Source organism: Larus michahellis, chromosome 8 (assembly GCF_964199755.1).
Source record: "Larus michahellis chromosome 8, bLarMic1.1, whole genome shotgun sequence".
NCBI classification, from domain to species: Eukaryota; Metazoa; Chordata; class Aves; order Charadriiformes; family Laridae; genus Larus; species Larus michahellis.
Window position 1 is genome coordinate 12,805,087 of NC_133903.1, and position 23,297 is coordinate 12,828,383.

Below are 23,297 nucleotides of genomic sequence, written 5' to 3' on the forward strand. Positions count from 1 at the left end.
GGGCGGGGAAAAGTTTCTGCCGTGGTCGGGCCGTCCCTCCCTCCCTGCCCGCGCACAGTCACACACACACACACACACACACTCGCACACCTCTGCCTCCTTCGCCGGCGGCCGAGGGGCACTTTTGAGAATTATTTTCTCTGCGCACCCAGCCCGACCTGACACTGTTCCTGCAGGAGGGCGGGCGGGAGGCAGCCGCCGCCGCCAGACGGTCGCACCCGCCGGCCCCGCGCCCGTGAGTAGCCCCGGCCGGGCGGGGGACAGGGACGGGGGGGCGGCTTTGCCAGCGGGGTTGGGGGGAGAAACCGAAAAACAAAAAAGGGGGGAGGATTAAAAGTGAAGGGTTTTCGTCGGCCGCAGTGCCGAGCCGTCTCCCGGGCGGGGGGAGCTGCCGCCGCCCCCGGGCCAGCCGCGGCGGGGGAGAGAAGGGGGCTGACGGCGGGGGACGCGGCTGGGCCAAACCGGCAGAAAGTTCGCTGTCTCCACAGGAGAGTTTTGTTGGGTTTGTTGTTTTGTTTTGGTTTTTTTTTTTAACGTAGTCTAAGCGGGTTGTGCGTATACTACAATAACGTGTGACTGGTTTTGGCAGCCGACCACCCCCTAGTGGAAGGAAAATACGTTTAGATATAATTCAGTGCAGACTTCGGTTTGTGAAGTTTTTGCCAGCGTTAAACGTTTTTCCACTTGAATCAAACTACAGTTTTAATAAGCCGTTCTGTCTTTCTCACTGGTGGGTTTTTTTCTGCCTGTAATGTCCAACTTATGCCGGGAGGTTGTGCCAGGTCCCAGACAGGCAGCTTTCAGTAGCGCGGGTTGCTTGCAATATCGAGTATTGGATTCTAGAGGTCAGCTCCTTGTTTGGACATCTCCGGGAGGAATGTTGCACCACTCCTTTCCTCAGCAGACATACCCAGGGTTTGCTCCTGCTCACCCAGCGCTGCCACCAAGAAACCTGCTGTTCGGCCTCTCCATTATTTTCTTGGCAGAAATACTTTGCTCACGTGGTGCAGGGAGGTCTTTTTTTTTTCCCCCCAGCACCTGGGAATAATATGTAAATGGTCAGTAATTGTTGCAGTGGAGCATTTTAGAAGTCTCTTCTGGCTTGATACAGGCCTGTGAAGAAACCCACAGAATAGCTGTAAAATACACACCCGGTTTTCTTACAGTTCTCTTCAGGAACTTTGGAAGTAAACAGCTATGGTTGGCTAATACCCATCAAAAAAGAAAATGTAGCACTTTCCCTTCACTTTCAGACTCTGTACGTACAGTGCTGGTATGTTAACTATGTAAAATAAGCCGCCTTGCCTGCCTGAGCGGAAGTTTTTTCTGTCAAATAAAATAGTCTGTAATGAGTCTTCCATCCAGACCTGCTCTCTGCTGTTGGTTTTGAAGGGTTTGCTGTCCGGGCAGGCCAGGGTGGTTCAGGAAGAGAACTGTGAGGCCGGACTGCCAGGACTGAGGTGGCTGCAGACACGGACAGGCAGGAACCCACACGAATGGTGGGGGAGCACTGGGCAGGAGTTTCAGTGAGGGGAGAAGTGTGAATTGCAGTTTACTGGAGAATCTAGCTACTTTTTAGTAAGAGGGTGTGTGACAAATTAAATGTCACGCTAAGGAATGCAGCTGGGGTACAGGTACTTACCACAGCTGGTGAAATGAAAGTGTGAGTGGAAACAAAGGTATATGGAAAACATGTTCACCAGAAGCTGATGTGAGTTTATTCAGTGTAAGATGTAAGGACTTGACCTTTGCTTCAAAGAAGGTACTCTTGCTATCCTCTGTATCCCTTGTGAACTTGTAGGATAAAGTTGGAGAATAGACTGTTGGCATACCTGGGGGAAGATTCATCCTCCATGCTGAATAACCATGTGTACAGATTTTATCATGTCAGCTGCGTGGTTGACATGGACGTTACCAGGTCAGCTGCCTGCCAAGCCAGGAAACCAGGAATTATTCTGCTCATAGCCATCAACGTTAACTCAAGGCGAAATGCAGTAATATTGTGAAAACTCTTAGGAGGCGATCAGTTTCATGTTAGCATGCTCATTTGGGAAGGAAAACAGTCTGTTGATATAATTAAAAATAAAAACAGCATACTATCAGTAGACAAGACACTACTGGTGGTGTATTCTTTATTTGTGGTCTCTGGAAAGACTTCTATCATAAGCACCCAAACAGTGTTGATTATGCTGTGGATCTGCCAGTAAGGACAAACAGTGTATTGTATTTACTTACACAGATTTAAAACCTTGCTAATAAAGGAAGCTGTTTGACAGACTGAGCAGGTTAAGACTGAAGGCTGCTGCAACATCATCCTCTTCTAGAAGGGTTCTTTCTCAATTCTTAGATGCTGTAGTTATTGTTTCTGGCCAACATTGCTTAAAAGAAATCAACATCTCTGCCTTTCTCTTATACCCTCTTTCAGTTAGTGAAAAGTTCACCCCTTGGTTTATTAGCATCTCTCACTTCATAGTTGCCTTTTATCTTTCTCTAACTTCCATTTTCATGCCTTTTCTTTAGTTGTCTTGTTTGTCTCAAGGTTGTTTCCCATCTTGGGCTTGACGTTCCTACAATGATTAGAATGTTGTACTGATGAGTCCCATATGGATATTTAGAGGAGCAAGACCTTCCTCCACATTTCCTAAGTACATTAGACGTACTCTATCTCCTTTCACAGTGCTATTTCCCTGTCCATTTAAAAATGAGATAGCAGCACAAGGAGACTCTTCTTTCTACACCTCTGCGGATTGTGTATCTTTTGGTTTTCCACTTATGCTTCATGTTCTATTTTTGTCTTGAGCATCATGTAAGACACACCACCACCACATAAATCAGTACAAGAACATCTTTAATTAAAGAGATAAGTAGGTCTCTGGGGACAAGATCTTTTATATTGCTAGCTGGCAGAAGATGTACTTTCCAGGTCCTACTGCCCTGTTCCTGTTGGAAGAAGACCCAGCAGAATAAGGCACTGTGTTATACAGGAACTAATAAGAAAGAGATTTACTCTGAAGTGTACCAAACACTTCATATATAAAAACCATGCGATAGTTCAGTGCAGCCAAATTGGAAAGTAGAAAGGAACGCACAGCTTTTATTGAAATCAGATTGGTCTCAGAGGGACAGCAGGGGAAGCATAAGCACAGCACTCAGGAATTCCATTCATGGAGCTGCTCAATGTTTGTTTGTTTTTTGGATGCTCAAAGCAAACCAGTGATCTCTGTGGAGGGGCGGTGGGGAGGCGGTTCAGTGTTCACTATTTTTGTTGAAAGCTTTAGTATTTTAGAGAGAAGATAATTTTGTAAAATATATCTCAGTATGTCAGGTGATGTTCATGACTTCATCAGGAAGATAAGCATCTTAATTTTTAGAAAATAGATCTTGCTGGGTGGGATTCAAGAGAAAGCCTGATGGCCTGAAATCATTCATCAAAGGAATTATTTCTTCACTGAATGGGTAAAATGTAATTACACCTTTTTATTTTGCCTATGAAGTTTCATGGGCAGGTTTAATGGTGGTATGTTCATGCCAGGTGAAGCCTCATAATTTGGGTGTGACCTTAAAATACAACCCTCTGGCTGTGTAGAGATGTTCACAGGAGTCTGTAGGTGGGGCAGAAAGTGGACTGACTCAAACACCCCTTAGAGATGGCTATAGGATATATATTTATGTTTTACTTCACTGATTCTTAAACACTGCGCTGTGTTCAGAATTGGGCAGGCCACAAACAGCCAAGGTGGGCAGTATGAACGTTCCCTCAGGTGTTTAATGCAGGTGTTAAGTGTCCTAAAATACATCAAGTGATGGCTTTCTTCCAGGCAGAAAGTAACCTTCCAAAGTCCCCAGCTGTCCCTGTTGAGATGCATGTGCTGATCTCTGCTGTCAACCTGCAGGCTCGTCAGTTCTCAATCCAGGGAAGCAACAAACCAGCCGCTTAATTCAAACGCAGAAACAAACTGAAGTCTAGAGACTGCAAGGAGAGTCTAAGAGCTGAAGAGAGCTGGCTGAGCCTGCCCATTTATCACGTACCAGCATGCTTGATGGGGTCTTTCCCTGGCACTGGGGCTCTGCAGTGACCCATGCACTGTAGGGGCAGGCAGCCGGATGGAGGTGGAGTCGTCGGATAGAGCGGAGCTGAGGCAGGTGGTGGCAGGAGGTGGCTGAGCTCTGCTTCCATGGAGCAGCCAGAGTGCAGAAGAGCAGTGCGACTAAGGTGGCTCATCTCTGCAATGCAACTAGTGCGGGAGATCCATCCACCTGAACTGGTGGACTTCATGTGGCAAGCTCTAAGGTTTACTTTAATTGTGCCAATTACAAATTAGAATGTAAAAATGACATTCTGAAGGCAGGCTGAATAGTAAATCCAATCATATGCCACAGTATTGCTGTGAAACAAAATAGTAGTAGTTGTGGAAGAGTTTGCTCTTTTTATGTGATAGCCAACTGTTGCACTGTCAATAGAGATGTATTTTCACACTCTTGGTAGATGATGTGTAAACTCTGAAATAACTAAAACCAAATTTTCTCAATCCAGAGCTAGTCAAAGCCAAATTAAAACAAGCAGTTTGAAAATTTTACACAGTGAATGTAACACATTTAATTGGTAGCAATTCCCATAGAGCATCTGCCAAAGTTAAAACAATATCAGCTTTCATTTCTACTGAATTAAACACATTGCTTTCAATCTGGAAAGACAAACCTTTTCTGCCTTTGTTTGTTGGTTAATTATGTGGAACAACATAAATCACTTGAGCTGTTCTGTTGTATCTGGAATAATCTCTGGATAAGCAGCAGTCTGTAGTCAGTAGAGCTCAGGGTCTGAGATTTGCTCTCAGAGCTATATTAATGCCTAGAGTTAATACTGCAGGTGTGCTTTCTTATTGCTTTTCATTGGATCAAACTGAGGACACGTTTAATCTGATGAAAAGGTTTGGTATTATTCTTGGTCTGTCCCTCCCTGCCCTGACGAGGTATTGAATGGGGACAACCTTGTCATCAAAATGTGGCCACACAGTGATTGAGCAGGGGTGAGGCCAGGCCACACCTCAGCTCAGTTATTTCCTTCAGAGGCAGGTTCCCAGGAGGCTTCTCATAGCTTGAATAGCTTATCGGTACACCCCCGTGCCATTGTCCCCGCTCCATGAAATGGCTGCCTGATCCCCAGGCCAGTGGCAGGGCTGCGCCAGCAGCGTGACAAGAGCTCTGTGGTTCCTGACCACTGCTCTTGGGCGTTGGGAGGCAACGGTGGCCCTTAGGTCACCCTCAGAAGAGGGGGACAGGCCTTGCTTGCTCTTCGTAGCTTTACCACCCACCTGAGAGCTGAATCCTCCCTTAAAGCTGACTGTGTGTTGTCAGTCCCTTGATCACTGCTTGTGTTACTCCACTGTACAGATCAACAGGCGGCTTTGCTCCCAGCATTACCTGAAGTCTTTGAAGGACAGGAGAGAATTCAGCAGTGCGCCAAGGGCATGGGTATCATGCAAGAGCATGTTGCAAACTGTATGGAGACCTCAAAGAAACTGTTGGGCTAACCTCCACAGGAGTGCAGAACTGGAGGGACCTCTCGGGTCACCAGGTCTACTCCCCTGCCAGCACCATCACTGGACCGCATAATCCCTTTTTGTGGAGGCAGGTCTTTTTCTTCCCTGCTGTGGTGATTGTAAGGTTGTTCCAGAACCTGTCAGCTCTAAGAGTTATAATTTCCATCCTAAAGGCGCTCACATGTGATTTATAGCCATTTATTTTCATCTTTTGGTTAAACAGTTCTTTTTCCTTCCATGTGCTGCCCTGACCTGCAAGCCAGCGTATCCCCAGTCTGTCTTCATCTTTGGAAATGAACAAGTTAGAACGAGAAGTTCTTGTCTTGTTTAGCTTAGGAAAACAAGCTTTTAGTGCTTTTAGACCGGCTTGATTGTTAAGAAGGTTTTAATGTATACCGCAACTTTGTTTATCCTGAAGTGGTATCGGTACATGACTTAAAGCAAACTGCCTGAATGGAAAGGATGGATTGAATGACTGAAATGATGTGTGCTTTTTTCAATTTCTAAGCATACAATAAAGCTCTACCCATACCTACTTCAAGTTACAAACATTTTGTAACATGTTTTGCAGATGCCACTCTGAAAGCTGAGAGAATACATTCACGTTTTGTAGGAAACCAGAAACTACAGCATACAAGCTGTTCCTTCTTTCAAATTACTGCTGGGTTTTCTCAAACAATATGTGCCCTTTGAGAACTAATCTCTTGAAGAGATTACTTCCGTGGGGTATCTTTCATTAAATACCAGTTTTTGTTAGCATTTTTCCAAAGGCATGTGGCTCTCAGCATAGGGTGAAGGTGAACGAGCAGACAGCGGAGGGCCCAAGGAATGACTATGATGGAAATTAGCGATGAATTGTAACCATTTCAGGTGTTATTTAGTAAGGAGGCAGCCCACCTTATGTGCCTGTGGATTGTGTTGGGATTTAGAAGCAGACATAGAACAGGTTAAATATGAGATTATGATTATCTAGTATAAAAGTGCAGTTACAAGAAAAAGTGCTTTAGGGAAAAAGAAGAATATATAAAAGATTTACTTCTGAGGAAGATGCTGGTTTGTGCTGCTAGAGGAGTGTCGTGGTGACTGCTGAACAGACAAAAACCTCCAAAGAACAGTTTTGAAAAGGTGAAGGCTTAAAGACTACCGTTCAAATGTGCCTGTAGTCAAGGGTCTTTGTACCTGCTGAATTGTCTTCTAGGCACACGGTGGCTGTTACACTTCTCTCCCAGGTGTGGCTGGAGTATTTGAATACGTCTGTCTTGAATCTTTTAAGCTTGAGGCTCTTTTTTAGGATTTTCAGGTAAGACGTCACAAGGCTCATTTTCCCTGTAAGTGCCACTTCCCCACCCCGCGACAGGGCATTGTGATTGTGTTTTCCCATAGATCCTGCCTGTTTTCTCTTGCTCAGTCTGCCCGCAAAGGCTTCGTGGCAGAGTGACTTCCCTCTGCAGTGCACAGAGTAGGGCCATAGTGAAAGGAGTGGTAGGGCAAGTCTAAACCCAGTCCGAACTTGTTTGCAAATAAATGACCCATAGAGTTACAGAAGTGGCAGCAATGCTGGCGTCCCTCGGTCAGAACTTTATTAAAAGCATTCCTGAGAAATTAGGAATGTCAGCTTCTTTGGGTCTCAGTACTCGAAGCTAGCACTTTGCATTTTTGCTGCAGTTTTTTTCTTGGTTTTGTCTGGAAATGTATGGCGTAGCAGGGTTATAATTTCCCAGACTTTGGAGTTCTGGCTTAATAGCATAAGTAAGGCTAAAGAGGAGGACGGGGTGAGAAGGAATGGAGGAAGTCCAGGGAAGATCTGCCATGCCTAACTGTAAGCACCGTCTGTTCCACTTTTGGTAACTAGGTAGGGCTTCTGAGGAGGAGCCAAGATTTAGCGTTTATGAAATAGATTCAGAAAAGAGCTGAAAGGGTGCTTCGGTATCCCCTGACACATAGGTGATAGGTAGGCCAAGAACATGAGCTTATTCACTCTAAGTTCACTATTGTTCGGGCAGTCCCACACAGCACCAATAGGATGGACAAACACCCAACCACCATAATAACAAAAGGCTTTATTAAGCTACAGATGCACGTTTATATTAATCTCGGTGCACACAAAAAGCAGACCTCAGGGCTTTGGTTGCAAGGCAAGATTTTCTGAAAGAAACTGGATAAAAATCTAGGTCATATCGTATCTTGCCAGTTTGTCTCCAAGCCCCTGTATTTTACTATCAAAATACATCAAGCTGACTGCTTTAATTGTGCTGGAGTTTGCTGCGTCTTAACACAGTCTGCTGCAAGAGCACCAACAAATCTAGATCTGGAAAAATGATCATACTTTCATTTTCCGCCCGTGAGTTAAAAAAGCATCAATGTTGTAATTGAAATAGAGCCCTAAAAAATACCGTGAATTAATTTTTGCTGCATTGATTTTTTTTTGCCTACAACGAGTGATTGTATGCAGGGAGCATTGTTTCATTTCCTTCTGATTTTATGATGAAGGGCTTTAAAAAGTAGCTGGAATTGTGAGAAGCTCTCTTCCTTCCACATAAAACAGGTAGCACAAAGAGCTTCGGGCTTGAGTGTGTTCGCAATTAACCAATTGCTTGTAAGGAGAAAAGAGCTGGTGGTGTCTGTGCCATCTAGGGGCTGACAGGACATTTAGCCAAGTCCAGCATCAAGCAGCGGCCTGAAATTACTTCTTGAAGAGTGTACATTGTTCTTCATGCTTAGCTTCACGCCAGGAAAGAATGGGGCGGGAGCCTGTCTGGTGTGTGGGCTGTTACTTTTATTTTGCGCTTCCCTCCTGGGTTCCCATTCAATGTTGTAGAGGTCTAGGCAGAACCAGCCAGCACTTCTTGGAGGTTTGCTAGCTGGCTGAAGAGATCGCTGGTTGAAAGAGGACCTACTGTTTCTGTATTGACTGTTAGCTCTCTAATACCCGAGCATGAACACAGCGCAGAATTTGAATCTACACCTGGACATGACAAACAGGTCAGCAAAGGTCCAGTTCTACAATATATTTGATCCTTGAAAACAGAGAATGTGTCGGCTCAAATATGGAGACTTCCACATCTGTTGGTAGACCTATACTTTTAATTACTGAATTACACTTGTAAATAAGACTTAAATAAAAGAAAATACTCATTTTTTATGTAGTTTGTACAGCTGTGAGCTCTAACAGGAGCAGCTGACTTTATGCACCAGAGGACTATCAATATGTTTTTCAGGGATTATTGACAGCAAAGCCTTTGCATGCAGTTTACAAATCTACATGCAATGTTAGCTTCAAGATTTGGACTCCTGTCCTACAAAATGTTTAAAGGCTGGTTCCTTAAAGCAAGCCCCCCTAAGTCATCATCTAAAATAGAACTAGATTGCTTTAGTTGTATTTTCTTTTCTTTTCCAATATGCATTGACGACACAGGAAAAAAATAAGAAAGAAAGAAAGATAGAAGGATGTGCTTATCCTTTCTGGACTTCTCCTTGCATGAGAAAAGGATTCTTCTGTAGCTGACATGGAAAGGGTCCAGATGTGTCACAGCTGGGGAATGTGCACAGCAACGCACGGGGGTGCGCAGAAGCACTGAGGACAGTGAGGAAGAACGGTGAGGAAGGACGGTGAGCTGTGCTGGGCAGCTGTGCAGGCCAGCCCTGAGGCTCGGGCGTGTGGCCACGTTAACCCTGCAGCCATGAAAAACGACAGACAGGATCCAGTGGAAATTACTCAATTGATGGATTGGTGTAGAGATACCACAGACCGTCAGTAGGGTCAGAGCAATAGTCGGCTTGGAGAACATTGAAAGGGCAAAGTGTAGAAAGAAAGTATAAGAGTTTTGAGATCATCTGCCTTGTTTTATGGAATATCACTCAGTAAAATAACTTGTAACGTTTGCATTCCCAGCTGTTAAATTAACTCAGGCAGAAGGAATAATGAAATTGGAGTAAGTTGTTTCAACTGGTTTAATTATTCCCTGGGTATTAAATTTCCTGATTTTCTTGTCTTTTATGTTGTTTGATACTTAGGCATTAGAGGATTGTTGAAGTCCTCAAAGCTTTTGCTAGTTTGGGAGAAACTCTGCTGCCTGAACTTACTTGACTTTTGGTTCCAGTTCTGAGAATCACACAAGAAAAACAGAGCCCTTGCATATTCGGTAAAAAAAAAAAGAAAAAAGAAAAAAGTCAACAATATCACTCTGTTCCTTATAAACCAGGGAATTTTATGCAAGTTTAGAGACAATGTCACAGGCAAAACATGAGCCAACTCCTGAGTTCTTTGTCATGAGACACCATGAGATGTGGCACAAGAACGCTGAGCAAAACGAAGTGATTATCATGTAAATCCAAGCATCTTATGATGCATCACAAGATGACAGACTTCTTATGCCACCAGTATACAAGCTTTTTCTTCTAACGTCACATATGCAGACTTAATTATAGCACTGAGGGGCAGAAGAATTGGTAATTAAGAAGGCTTGCTTTGATTCAGTTTTACACTGGTGACCTCAAGAAAGTTCAGCTGAATCGAATGCTTATTGATGGCCCAAAGACCTGCTGTTCTAGTTGCAATGAAAAATCTCGGTGCAGAAAGCTGCGGGTATGGTAACTTGTTTAGCAGGATCCTCTACCCCTTCTTTTGGGTGTGTCTTTTCAGCACACAGAAGGTGGGTGACGAGCAGTCTGCGCACCTCCAGCCTTGCTCTGTACAGAGCAGGAGCTGTTCTGCTGTGTTTTCACCATGTTTGTAGGAATATAAACCAGGTTTGTCCATGTTGAGATTTTCTTCATACGTGGACTCAGATGAAGATGATACAAGAAACGGACTTGATCTTAGGAAGTGAGGGCAGCAGACAATGTCGTAGGATAAGCTTCAGCCTTCTGAATGCAGATGAGCTCAGGATAAACATACTGTACTACGTACATGTTTCTGTGGTTGCAAAAATCAAGTATGCACAAACATGAGAAATGGCCTGGCAGCAGAATTTAACCGCATGGGAAGAGCTGAAAGCATGGGTTGTGGAGATGACATCTGGACTGGAAAGTAGTCATAAACCTGCTAAGAACTGTCAAAGACAGAGGTTTGCTTTTTGCTTGCTTGCTGTGCTGAACAGCAGAAAAAATTCAAATAGGCATGTTTCATCCTACTGCTGGACGTTAAAGAGAAACTTCATCTTAAAGAAACTGAGGCTTTTTTTGCGGGGGAGTGTGGAGTTTGACTTAGGGAGGAAATCCACGTTTGTAACGTGTTTGCTTGCTGCAGTGCAAAAGTGTTGGGAACCCCGGACTGGATACCTTTTTTGCTGTGCAGTTCTGAGATTGTCGTACTGTTTTATCTTGTAAAAAGGTACTTGCCTCTGCACGTCTAGAAGATTATAGCAGAGGCCCTTCTTAGCCACCTCTTGTAAAGCACATCAGGCTCTTGAAAGTGCGAAATACTGCTTCCAATAGTCTGCATTACTGAAAATATTAAAGATATGTGTAACTGCTGCATTTATACTCCAAAACTAAGGTAGCACTGGAGTATTACCCAGAAACAGTTCTTCTGCACTAATTGAAAAAATCTTTGTTGTCAATATAGCTAGCTTTCTGTTTTCAATGTGTTTTGTGTAACCTTCCTACAACTTAACAGCATTTGTGGGAAACCTTATTACTACAGCAAATCTGGATGTGTTCAGTAGGATTCTCATAACTTACTCTTTCTGGATTCAGTGGCAGTCTGCACTTCTAACTCTGCTGTACCTGTACATTTCTGCCTTACAACGTACTTTGTAAAGTGGCGTTAAATGCTGAGGCTTGCAACTGAAGAATTCACGTTGACATCCAATGTCATTCTTACTAGAACCCTAAATCTGTTTTTAATGTCACATGTGATGAGCTAAGTAAAATTTTATGTTTTCTTTTGTGAGAGCTTTGCTGGAGATTAGTAGAGGGAGGTTCTTGAAATAGCTACAGATTGAGAGCAGAGCAGAGCTGGAAGAGGCCTCGGGAGGTCTCTCGCCCAGACTCCTGCTCCAAGCAGGGAGTTAGTTCAGGATGCTCTGGGCCTTGCTTCAGTCAAGTTATGAAGGTGTCCAAGAATGGTGATCCTGCAGCCTCTGGGGCCCTGTTCCTGTACTTAATCATGCTCACTGAATATAATTAATACACTTTTCACAATTGGAATATTCCTTGTTGCAACTTGTGACTGTTGCCTCTAGTTTTTTCATCATGTACTTCTGAGAAGAGTAGATCCATCATCTCTATTAAAAAACAACTATAGCGTGTCCAAAAAGATTTTAGTGTGTGTGTATGTACAATCTATTGAAAGAATTCAAGCCACTTTGGGAAACGATGAACAATATCTGTTGCATCATCCCAGTCTTCATCCATGCCTAAAGGCAGCGTACTTAAAAATCTTAAACACCTTGACTCGAGAGCATAGTGTGTACCACTTGACATGATAGAAAGTAAAATATTACTCTGCCCAGGAAGCTTTTTTTGATCAATACAAATATTCTTATCTATAATCAAGAGGCTAAAACAAAATAATCTGATCATTTCCATGCATCTTCTTAATATAGTTGTTCAGTGCAATAGTACAAAGTACTGGATTCCCAAATTTATGTGATTTGAAAATGTTTCTGTTCTTATTAATAGCCCTTTTAAGCAATATTTTCTTGTGGCTGCATAAATTAAATGTAAGAGATGATAGGATTTTGATCTAACACAAATTGCTGGTTTTTCTGTTGATCAGAATTAGTTCAGCCAGGTTAAAGAGTAGTGCTAGCTTGTTTCTTCTTGCAGGTACCTTCCATTTGGAAAGAGGGAGGCAAAAGGCACTGCCAGGTGGCCTGCTGTTGGTTTGGCAAGCTTTGGCAGGGGCTGCAGCGGCTGCTAAAAGAACTGGGAACAATTGCGGACCTAAGAGAGCCCTTGAGAAACAGTCAATGGTGACTAAGAAACAGAGGACTACAGCTAGTATGCAGAATAGGATGTCACCAAAGTGTTTGGTTAGTAATAAATGATTAAAGCAAAAATTATTAAAGTTAATGCAAACAGTGTTCTCAGAAATTCTCCATGTGAACATAACTATGTCCTTCCCTTGCTCACAGAGAGTGGAAAGGAACTGCCTGCTGCTAGGAGAGGTACCCAAGTAGGTTGTCCTCAGACAACCGGGGATGGAAGATCTTCTTGCTGAGGGAGTAGAAGGATCTTGGGTCTCCAAAATAAACTTTTAAATTGCAGCAGTGTCTGGAGTGGAGGAGGACTGGTTGCTAGTAGTTCCCCTGAGAGATGAAGTCCAGAATTTCTGCCTTGAGAGGGATGCAGATTCTGTAGGAGCTTGTGCGTTGTTGCTGGCTGCATCTCAGAAGAAGGGAGCTGCTCTTTGCTTCCTGCGCACAGATTACATAGAGTTTAGCTTGAAGACCCTCCTCCCCTCCTGACTCCGTGTGCAGGCCGTGCTGAACCAGAGACATTCCGCTTGGTCTCCATGGGAAGAGAAAGTTGCTAGGAGTAATTGAAATCCACACGTCTTTCTGCGCACTTCTGGGAACCCCACTTAGGCATCACAGATTGGCTAACAAGTTGTTGTTGTCTTTTCCTGCTATTAATTACTTGAAATTGGTCTGTTCCTTCCTCTCCCACAGTGTATATCATTTCCAGATCTGTGTACAGCTGTTGTAGCACTGTGTGCTCAGAAGTTGTAGCAGTTCATGAAAGGAGCCATTACCAGCAAGTCAGGAGGAAGTATCTAAAAATGGCTGTTACGAAGGTTCTTCAGAACAGAAACATCACACTATTCTTTCTGTCCTTTACTTTTTTGTAAAGACAAAACAAAAAGCTTTTTCGTTCAATCTTGGCTTTATTTGGGCAAAACATAAAATGTCTTCTTCTCATCGCCCGTACATGTTTATCCATCCTGTTTGAAACACTTCTGTTTATGGCTGAAAGCAGGCAAACAAAAACATTCACTTGACTGAAGATTAAGTGGATTTTTCTGTGCTGGCAAGTCTTGATTTTGCAAGATTGGTTTTAATTAGGTTACATTTTTCTGTCTCTCTTACTTTATGATTCTTCATGTAATAAGATGAAATTCTATTGTTATTCTTAAAATAATACTGAGTACAATTTGATTCTCTCTCCTTATATGGCAGATGACTGTGTTGAGTTATTGTCTGTGTCGATACCATCTGTGCAACAAACGAAACTCAGAAAAAAACCCAACCACAGGACAAGAGAGTGCTGTGTGAAGACTGGTACATTTCACAATGAAAATATTTTGATGTGGCATTGTACAAAACCACAAAATATCCGCTTTTCCTTCTTCCTTCCTTTCATTCAAGAAAGGCTTGATAGAGAGCCATGAATGACATTCTAGAAGCAGAACTAGGTTCAGAAGATCTTGAGTCATACAGCAGAATCGTCTCTTTGGAGGAAATTACCACTTCTCTTCTTTGTTGTGGCTGAGAAGGCAAAGTTTAACAGTGAGAAAATGGGAAGGAATAAACACTTGAGTAGCTGCTTTCCTTATTTTAGGATTTGACTTAGCTTTCCCGTACAGTCATTCCAATTAGATACAGACATAAGGTTATCCTATCAATTCTCATTTTCTCAAAAGCACTTTAATACTATTTTGTTTTGTGCTTGTTATAGTGCTGTACTGCAGTGAAACACTCCACTGCAATGCAGATGTAAAGGATTAAACTGGAACTCCTAGTCTCTATTCAGCGTGTTTATATGCTGTTATCTTTTTGTTCAAGTTTTGCAGAGCAGTTGTATTTTGGCCTGATGAGAATGCCAGTGGAGCTGCCTTAAAAATGCTGTCGAAGTAGTCCTCGTATTTGGTTAAATTCTGCGTGTGGTTCGTGATTCTAGTAAATGGCAGTAGGGGAGAGTGTGTTACACATGAAAAAAATCATGGAAGTCTTAAAAAAAATCATAACTGCCTTTTCTTCTGGATGTTTGCTGTATTATGGGAATGAGATCATTTGACATAAGAGATGTGTCCAAAGCAAAGGAAGTGGAGAAACATGCGTTAACGTACTGATGAGAGATAACATGCAGATAATGCTACAGAATCCTGCACTTTAAATGCAGAGAAAATACCTGCAAGAATGCAGATTCCCTAGAGAATATAGCATATTAATTGGCAAGCATTTTAACACAACAAGAAGAAAAAGATAATAGACATACCAAGCAATTGTACATTTCTCTGTATTAGTAACAGTAGTTTTCCCTAACCTATTTGTTATTGCGCCCACAGATTTCCTGGGGATTCCAGTTCAAATGAAGTTTGTGGTTCCTTTGTACATAAGATTTTTTTTTTTCATTTGAGATGTGAAATAGTGATAAATGGGTTAGATAAGGTATGAAGATAAGAGGTAGACTAGAGAGAGCATTAAGTGACTGAACATAAACACAACTGGATTATTACATGACTAATGGGTTTATTGAGCCCTACCAGTCAGAGCAATATATTGGAGAAAATGGTAGCCCTGAGTCATTCATCAATGGATAAATCTTGCAACCATACAAAAAAAGGACAACCTGTATGAGGCCTAAGGTGCAACATAGCTGTTTGTTACTAAATCTAGGAGGTAGTTCTTGATGCACTTTATTTTGTTCTACAAGCATCCTTTTGAAATCTGTGTTTCTTCCAACTTTGAAAGCATGGTTGAAACAAGACCTTACAATAGCCAGTGGAAAATCTAGCATTGCATGCAAATGAGGCCGTAATTTCGAAAGCGCTTCTCTAAAAGTCAACACGAAGGAGATTTATAGCCTTGCTGGAGAAGCACACAGAAAGAAGCTTCTCTGTGTGTTTACCCAGTGCAGCCATCCCACAGGCAGGTTGCAAAATGCACCTCTTGGCTTCAGTTCAAGCTGTGATTCATTTTAACACCAGTGGTGCTAGTTACGTATCACATGTAACAAACAGAAAGCTGTTACGCTGATGTAAACTCTGATTAAGTGAAATCTTTTATCTCTGGAGAAAGACTGTGTGCTGTGGACTCGAACAGCATGCGATGTTCCTGACTCTAACAGCACCTCGCTCTGAAATACGCTGGCGCTGACCTTGACTACTCACAGTCACAGCAAAATAGCGTAATGGCAGATTGATCCACTGACAGCTTTTAAAGACTGTATATTCTTATTTTTAACAGATTTATCTCAGACTAAAGCCTCTACAGATCAAGAATGTTGATTCTTCTGGCTTTCATTATTGTGTTTCACATAACCTCAGCAGCACTGCTTTTCATCTCAACTATTGACAATGTAAGTCTCATTTGCTCTCTTTTTCTCTCCAACACACAGGTGTTTCTTTGCTTTGTAAAAATGAAGTTACTCTTCTCCAGTTGTCTTCAACTTGCTTATTGAAGGCACCTGACTTTGTTAGGCACGCTGGTCTCCTTATACCTTTTTGTAACAAAAATGCCTTGAATATGCATGTTGCTGCTACACGTGGGTAAGACTATACAAGAACATGCCATACATGTTATAAGCCCCTGTTAACGCAGATCATCTTCTCCCCTGTGAGGTACTTGGCCAGGGAGCATATTTACAAATACTACCGTGCTTGCAGGGTGGAGCTATGGGACTTGGTCCAGCTAGGTAGGGGGGAAAGGGGGGGGCAGAATCTGTCATCCTTTTGTGTCAAGTGCATGAAGTCAAACAGGTCATCATTAATGCATGGGGATAATTTCAGTCAGGTATGCTTTGCCTCGGAAGTGGTCGTCCAAGATTCACAATTAAATCATTAAAGATACACCGTGAATGTATGTTTCCATTCAGTTGAAGCAGTTTCAGCACAAAGTTTTAGAATAATGTATGTTGCATTCTTTTGAAATTTCCTTTTTTTTTTTTTGTGACCAGAAAGAATTTACCTTCCAATATTTACATCTAGCTCTTAACTGAATTTTCCTCTTTCCAAAACAGCCCGCTATTCTGACTCATACTATTAACTGTGCACTGTAGTTTTTCTTTCCCTAAGAGGTTTGGTGTATGTACAGACTTTTAGGATTAAAAAAAATTGCCTGCTGAAAATACCTTACTGTACTCAGTGAAGCTGGTTTAAATTCCATAGTGTTTTCTAAGACCACACTCCAAGGGAAATGATGTGTTACCCACAAGTTTTTATTGCAAAATTATACAAACTCAGATGTTCTATCTTTCAGTCAGCTGGTTGATTTATTCCATTGAAGTAGGTCATTAATGGAGCACCAAAGCAGGTCGTCTTACCCTGTTCCTCTGAATATTTAGAAAGTGAGGACAGTAGGCAAAGCAACTTATTCTTTGTTCAGATCTGCTACATACAAATCAAATTAGGGAAATAAACGTCCATGCACTCTGCTTTGTGTCACTAGCTACTCGTAAACAATTACAAACTTAAACTGTGTAACCACCTTCTATTAATCATTTTCAGAGGTGTTTTATAGTCATGAAAATAACTCTGAAAGGATTATATAATGCTCAGAGCTGAAAAATAATATATTGAACTTGGATGATAAATCCAAATGAACGGCATCCAGAGAAAGTAATGCTTTTTCTTAAAACAGTGTTACTATTACACACATGCCTGCTGTCATAATACATTATAGTTTTTATTGTTGTATTGTTTGCAAAGCTGCACAGTAAGCTGTGAGGCTTCTGGAATGTCTGTTTAAGCAGCAGATGCTACCAGGAGTCATATTTAAAAAGTCATATTTTTCCAACTCTAGTCAAAACAAAGGCCTGGGTAGCTATCGGAACAGGAATGGGTTTCCTGAGGAAATGCCACTTGTGTGGAGTGCTTGCAGCATTTCCCAGGCTACCGTAAAAATCTGTTCAGTCACCGTAGTACCAGTTTGCAATAAATGTTAAAACATCAAAATAGAAATACCACAGGAGGATCTCGGTTTGTGACGAGCCATTTCCAGTCAGGTGCCATAGTGTACATACTGCATTTGCACATTGACAGCACAACTACATTGAGATTAATTCAGCTCAGTGTCAGTGAACCAGAAAACGTATAAATGGCTTCTGTTTCATAGATGTATCCCCTGCTATTTCCTGCAAATTAAAAAATGCTGTGCCTTTAAAGAGTTGTGCATCCTAAACAGGGTCTGGAGAACAAAACATATTTTGTCTAGGCATCTTAAGGAGTGAGCAATCACTGGCTGTCCAAAATTTGTGAACAAACAGTGGAAAATCCCTTGTGCTCTGGGATTTTTAAGATTGTCATCTGTTCCCTTTTCTGCTTTACACAGGTCTAAACTGAAAATGACATAATGAATAATGATGTACCCTTCATTCCAAAATGCCATTAGATCTCAAATGTAGTTTGAAGAGTTAAGTATCAAAAATGAAAATAAATTTATTCCAGCTGATGTATCTGATCAGGAGACGCTCAGACAAGTAAGGAGTTTTGTGGGTTTGGGTTTTTTTCCCTGTAAGAGCCCTTTACTTTTATTTTGCAGGCCTGGTGGGTAGGAGATAATTTTTCTACAGATGTCTGGAGAATGTGTGAAAGGAATACCAGCGTCTGTATGGCGATTACTGATCGATTCAGAGGTGGGTGTCTCTCCGTGCCTATGTCTCAGTTGCTTCAGCAGGAGATCTGGTGAAATCGCTATGAAATTTGCAGGGGCAATAATGTATTTATTTAAACTACTGAGGTCTTCTAAAAGCTTCAACACTGGTTTTCTATTTTGGAAAGGCAAACTGTTCCAACAGTTTCTGTAAGAGGAAAACAGAGGGAACTGCTTGTCAGGTGCACTTGAAAGCCCAAGTGTTTGTGTTGAGTAAACACAAACAACTAACAATGAGTACTAAAGATTTCTTAAAAAATTAGATCAGGTAAAAACAGTGAAGTTACTGAAAGTGGGACTGAAGTGATAGAATCTACCTCAGAATTGAACTTTAACTTTCAAAGAAGAACCTAAAAATACTGGCTGTGCACAGGAATGGTGGAAAAGTGGAAGAAAGTCGGAACACAAGCTGAAGTTTTAACAAAGACGACTTAATATACAGCACAGCCTAACATCCTGCTTTACAAAAAATAAAAAAAATCTCAATTGTTACATTTACTTTATTTCTACATTTTCAATCTTTGTGTATTGTAAAGAGGTGGATGATTTGAAGAGCCATGTGCCCATGAAGTAACTTTGCTTTCCAAGCATCAGGTTGGTTTAGAGCGTATCTGCGCCGCAGTGCGGTGATCCGTTACGCGCAGGCGTATCTAAGCCAACACGAATTTAACAAATTGGCATTTGATGTCTGTATTACTATGCATTCATTGAAATTAGGTACCCAAACTAGCTAGATGATGAGTAGCTCAGGTACGTCTGCTGTTCACGGCCCTACTAACTGCAGCGTAGCTATGCCAGAGGAGAGGGGCTGCAAGGAGCTTCTCCGGGTAGCTTAGCTTGGCCATGGCATTGCAGCGAAGTGACACAAAGCAGCTACATGTAGTTACAAAGTTATGGGCTACGTTAGCTCCTAGTTAGGGGGAAGTAACTGACAGGATGCCAAACCTGAATCGAAGGAATCCTCTGTGACAAGTCTGGATATCCTGTCTGGTTACATCTTATCAGACAGAGCTGTCTCCACGTCTGGTGAGAGACTCGGGTCAGCGTTTGTAAGCCATTTGGGACACCTGGCAGTTTCCCAGTGCTTTTAGAATGTAGATGGTAGCAAAGGATGTGGTGTGGGAGAAACAGTGCCCTCTGTATTTTTACTTAGTTTTATGAAAAGCTTTTAAAAGTCCTTATACCACTGGCTCTATTAATACGAAGGAAGCGGAGAAGAGCCACCCTGGGTGATGCATGCACCACTGGCTTGCTGTATCTGCTGAGCTCCTGCCTACAGGACATAGCTCTGCCCCTCTGCTCACCACAGAAGCCGGCAAAGAGAGAAACTGTATTTTTAATCAAGGCTGCTTTTGTTTTTGCAGAGTATCAATCAATTCAGGCTGTTCAGGCCACCATGATCCTATCTACTATTTTCTGTTGTGTGTCATTTCTGGTTTTCATTCTCCAACTCTTCCGTCTAAAGCAAGGAGAAAGATTTGTGCTAACCTCTATTATCCAGCTGCTGTCATGTGAGTGATTTTTCAACATTTTTGACCTTAGTAATGTTTACATGAAAGTAGGAAAGGGAAGGGGAAAAAGGTTTCAAAAAGAATGAGCTGCATGAGAAATTTGTAGGGCTCTTGAGGTCACAGCTTATCCTTCATATTTGTTTAAACAGTGAACTGCTCCATTCTGTACTATTTAGGCAGTTAAAACATGGATGATAGCACTGCTCAGAATAAAGTCATTTGAATTTTGAAGGGAATAAATCTGAGATTCTGAACTGCTTGTTCAAATTAAATAACTCTGTGATTGTTACAGGCAGGTACTTCCTTAATTTTTGTTAGTCTTTAAAACTATCCAGATGTTTAGAATCATTTTGTGGTCATTGCAAATGCCATAAATACACAACAGCACTTGAAATTTAATCCATGCCAAAGAAACTGAAAACGTGTCCTGAAATGCTCCGACTTTAGTTTGAGGATGGAAAATGATTGTCTGCAAAAAAAGGACATTGGTGGAAGAAGCTGACAGAAGGGAGACAGTGAATAGTTGTTAGGCATATTGACAATATTTTAAGATGCTAAACTTTACTGTTTTCTTCGTCCTTCAGGTCTGTGTGTTATGATTGCAGCTTCCATTTATACAGATAGGCACGAAGAACTACACAAGAGCATTGAATATAGCATTGAAGTTTCTGAAGGCCAATATGGCTATTCCTTCGTCTTAGCCTGGATCGCGTTTGCCTTTACTCTGATCAGTGGTGTTATGTACCTAGTATTAAGGAAGCGTAAATAAATGTCAGCAGCTAGTTATTTCTGTCACTACAGTACAAAACCAAATTCCAGTAACCATTTTGTATATAATCATTTACATGGTTTTGTAGTAAAGGTATTGTTTCTCTAAAAATGTACTGTGTTCTTGATATAAAACGGAATAAAAAAATCCGGCAGGTTTAATGGAATGCCTGGCACCTACAGGTCAGGGGGCTGAGCAGGACAGAGCCAAGTTGTTTCTTTTACATTTTGCAGCATCATAAATGGTTTTCCCTTTACTAGATGCTAACAGTTTCTTCCTGGCCTCTAGTAGATTGCAAACAAAGCCTGTGCAAATTAATTTGTAGGCAATATGCTGACTATATTCCTGGTCCAGATGTATCCCTTTGGGATAAAAAATGAGGCCCAGATCACAGTGAAAAGCAAACAATTATAAAAGCCCAAAGCTGTACTCGGTGCGTCTGTTCTGGCAGAGGTCTAGTGTTCAGCTATTTATAATGTGCAGTAAGTGTCATCGGGCTTTTATTAAAACCACTTGCTTTGCAAAAGTAAACAACTCCTTTTGTACTCCAGCAAATGATTCTCTTGATTCTCTTTCACATTTAAGTTCAGCATACAGAGCCTTTGGCGGGAGAATTTACCAGCAAATTCACTGCACAACATGGGGCTGGAACAGTCTGGGCAGTCAGAAATCCCCCACTCAAGTCCTGTATCCCTTTAGTTTTGCATTGTGTGTAGCCTTTCTGGAAGGAAGAAAAGGGAAACAAAAAGCATTACCTTGCCTACATCTGCAAATTTCTAAGAAAATTAGTGATCAAGCAATGCCAAATTTAGGTTTTTACAGCCAAATCCAACAGGTTTATTACACTGGGCTTTTATTATATAGCAATTTCATGGCTAGTATATCATTTGCAAAAGCATTCCCTGAGTCTGCCCATTAGGAAATCGGCCTTTAAAAAATTAATTCTAAATTCCTATGTGGATTTTACTTGAACTAAACACTCCTACTAAATAAATCAGACTGCAGTTACTATGCTTATGAATTCCAGGGTAGTTTTTCAAGATAAAATGACTTGGTGATTTTTATTTTTCAATAATTTCAATAATTTTGTGAGATAAATCTGTAGTGCTTACCAGGCTTAACTGTTCAGCAGCGTAATACTGGCTTTGGCTGGTGGTGATTTTGGATTGGGGAGATCAGTGTGGAGAATGAATGAAGTGCCTTTTTCTGGTTAGTTACAGCTTTGATGCTTAAATACAGATTTGACTTTGTAAAAGCACTAGTGACTTATTTATTTCAGTATATTCACTACAGCTGGCCCAATACACAGGCAATAAAAAAGTAATTAGGTTTTGAATGAGGTTTTACACTTAATGTAGAACAAATTCATTATTACAAAGTAGTGTAGCTCTACTAAAGTCGATACTTACTGCATTATACATCAGCTGATGGTCTGACCCATTCCTTCAGATAATTCATCCTTGATTTGTCACAAAGTAAAAGTTCAGGTGCATAACTGTATAGGAACTGTCTCCAACATGAGTAACAGGTCATGGAGTTCCATCTCCATTCCTGGAACATCGTAAAATGCTTTGGCATGTACTACTTGTCTTTCGGGAGCAAAGAAAGCCCAACAAGACTGTTAAGAAATTAGACAAGTAAGCAGGACAATGCATTAAAATTAATAATAATGGTAAAAAACCCAGATCAATCTGAGCAAAATGCATTCTTACCAGTCTAGGATGATGCTAGTATTTTGTCATTTTCTTTCTCTTAGTGGGAATGCTCTGAATTTCAAGAATTATTACCCTACTTTTTAAAATGTTTCTGCAGTTTGCTGAATACATTTCAGATTTAAAACCTGAATTTTGCTAACAAGCAGAATTTGTCTTAAATAAGCAGATGCAGGTTTAAGGTTGAAAGTAGCTAGACTATTAGCTAGGCATTTTGCTAGTTTTATTCAAACATGAAATAGCAAGAGAAATTCTTAAGCAAATACGGACTAAAACTATCTTACATCTAGAAGACAGTCCTGTAAAATATTAAGTTAAGCTGTTATGCCACTGACTTGAAGAGACGCTTCTTCAGTTTCTTGTCTTGATAAGGCTCGGGTCATTTATAGAGCAAATTATTTAAAATAAAGATGTATATATACATGAACACACAGCTTAATTCCACAGTAAAAGCTCTGTCCCTTTACTTAAAAGTGAAAAGCGTGCACACCATGGTGTACAAACAGCAGCGGACGCATGATACCACATAAAACAGAACAGACGGGAATGTGCTGCATACCAAGAAAACAAATGCTGAAACATTTTGAACTAGTTTTAACAGGACAAATATATTTTGGATATTCTTTCTACCTGATATGCCTTTAATATACCTTTTCCTATGCTCTATATATTCTGAAACTGTACATGAAAATAAAACAAATTCTTGTACTGTAATAGCAAGCTCGATACATTTTGCAATCTGACGTTGTCTTTAAGCTTGGGATATATTTACACAATGTTGGATGAGAAATAGTTGAGTATTTGTGTGAACAGGTAAAATTAAATTCTTCCTGCCTGTAGTAGAACCACAAGCTGGTTATTTTTGTCCTTTGTTGTTGAAGACCTCCCAGGGTAAGCAGAGAAAATATTAGTGTATTGAACATTTAAGTGTATGGTGACAAAAGAGTAACTACTGAGTAATGCAAAATCCACAGATGCTCTGATAAGTAGTTTGCTTGTAAGGGTTTTTCTTTATCGTTTGCAGCAACAGCTGTGTATTTAAGATTAGGTGGAGTGCCTTTACCATGTGAGTAAATAATGTTACAAACAGGCCAGTGACTTCTATATCTGCTGCGGTCCAAGCTTCAGGTTTGCAGTGAGATGATAACGCAGATGGATTTGTACAGATTGATCTGAAAAAAAAACCAACTCCCCAGAAACAATTTCGCAAGCCCCGTAGAACTTCTGCC

The 23,297-nt window shown here is 41.3% G+C and overlaps 1 protein-coding gene across 1 annotated transcript; it reads left to right on the forward strand.

Annotated features, from left to right (window-relative positions):
• Window positions 1-22,919, forward strand: EMP2 (epithelial membrane protein 2). Its single transcript, XM_074597912.1, has 5 exons — window positions 1-235; window positions 15,674-15,785; window positions 17,966-18,059; window positions 19,441-19,587; window positions 20,172-22,919. The coding sequence occupies exons 2-5, from the start codon at window positions 15,708-15,710 to the stop codon at window positions 20,354-20,356; spliced, it is 504 nt and encodes a 167-aa protein (XP_074454013.1). The 5' UTR covers window positions 1-235; window positions 15,674-15,707; the 3' UTR covers window positions 20,357-22,919.
• Window positions 22,920-23,297: the final 378 nt, after the last annotated feature.

What these genes read in the sequence shown, in the direction of transcription:
- EMP2 (XM_074597912.1), top strand. Translation starts at nt 15,708, where the DNA reads ATGTTGATTCTTCTGGCTTTCATTATTGTGTTTCACATAACCTCAGCA. An exon ending in GATTACTGATCGATTCAGAG is followed by an intron (nt 18,060 to 19,440) that starts GTGGGTGTCTCT and finishes TTGTTTTTGCAG; the next exon opens with AGTATCAATCAATTCAGGCT. An exon ending in TATTATCCAGCTGCTGTCAT is followed by an intron (nt 19,588 to 20,171) that starts GTGAGTGATTTT and finishes TTCGTCCTTCAG; the next exon opens with GTCTGTGTGTTATGATTGCA.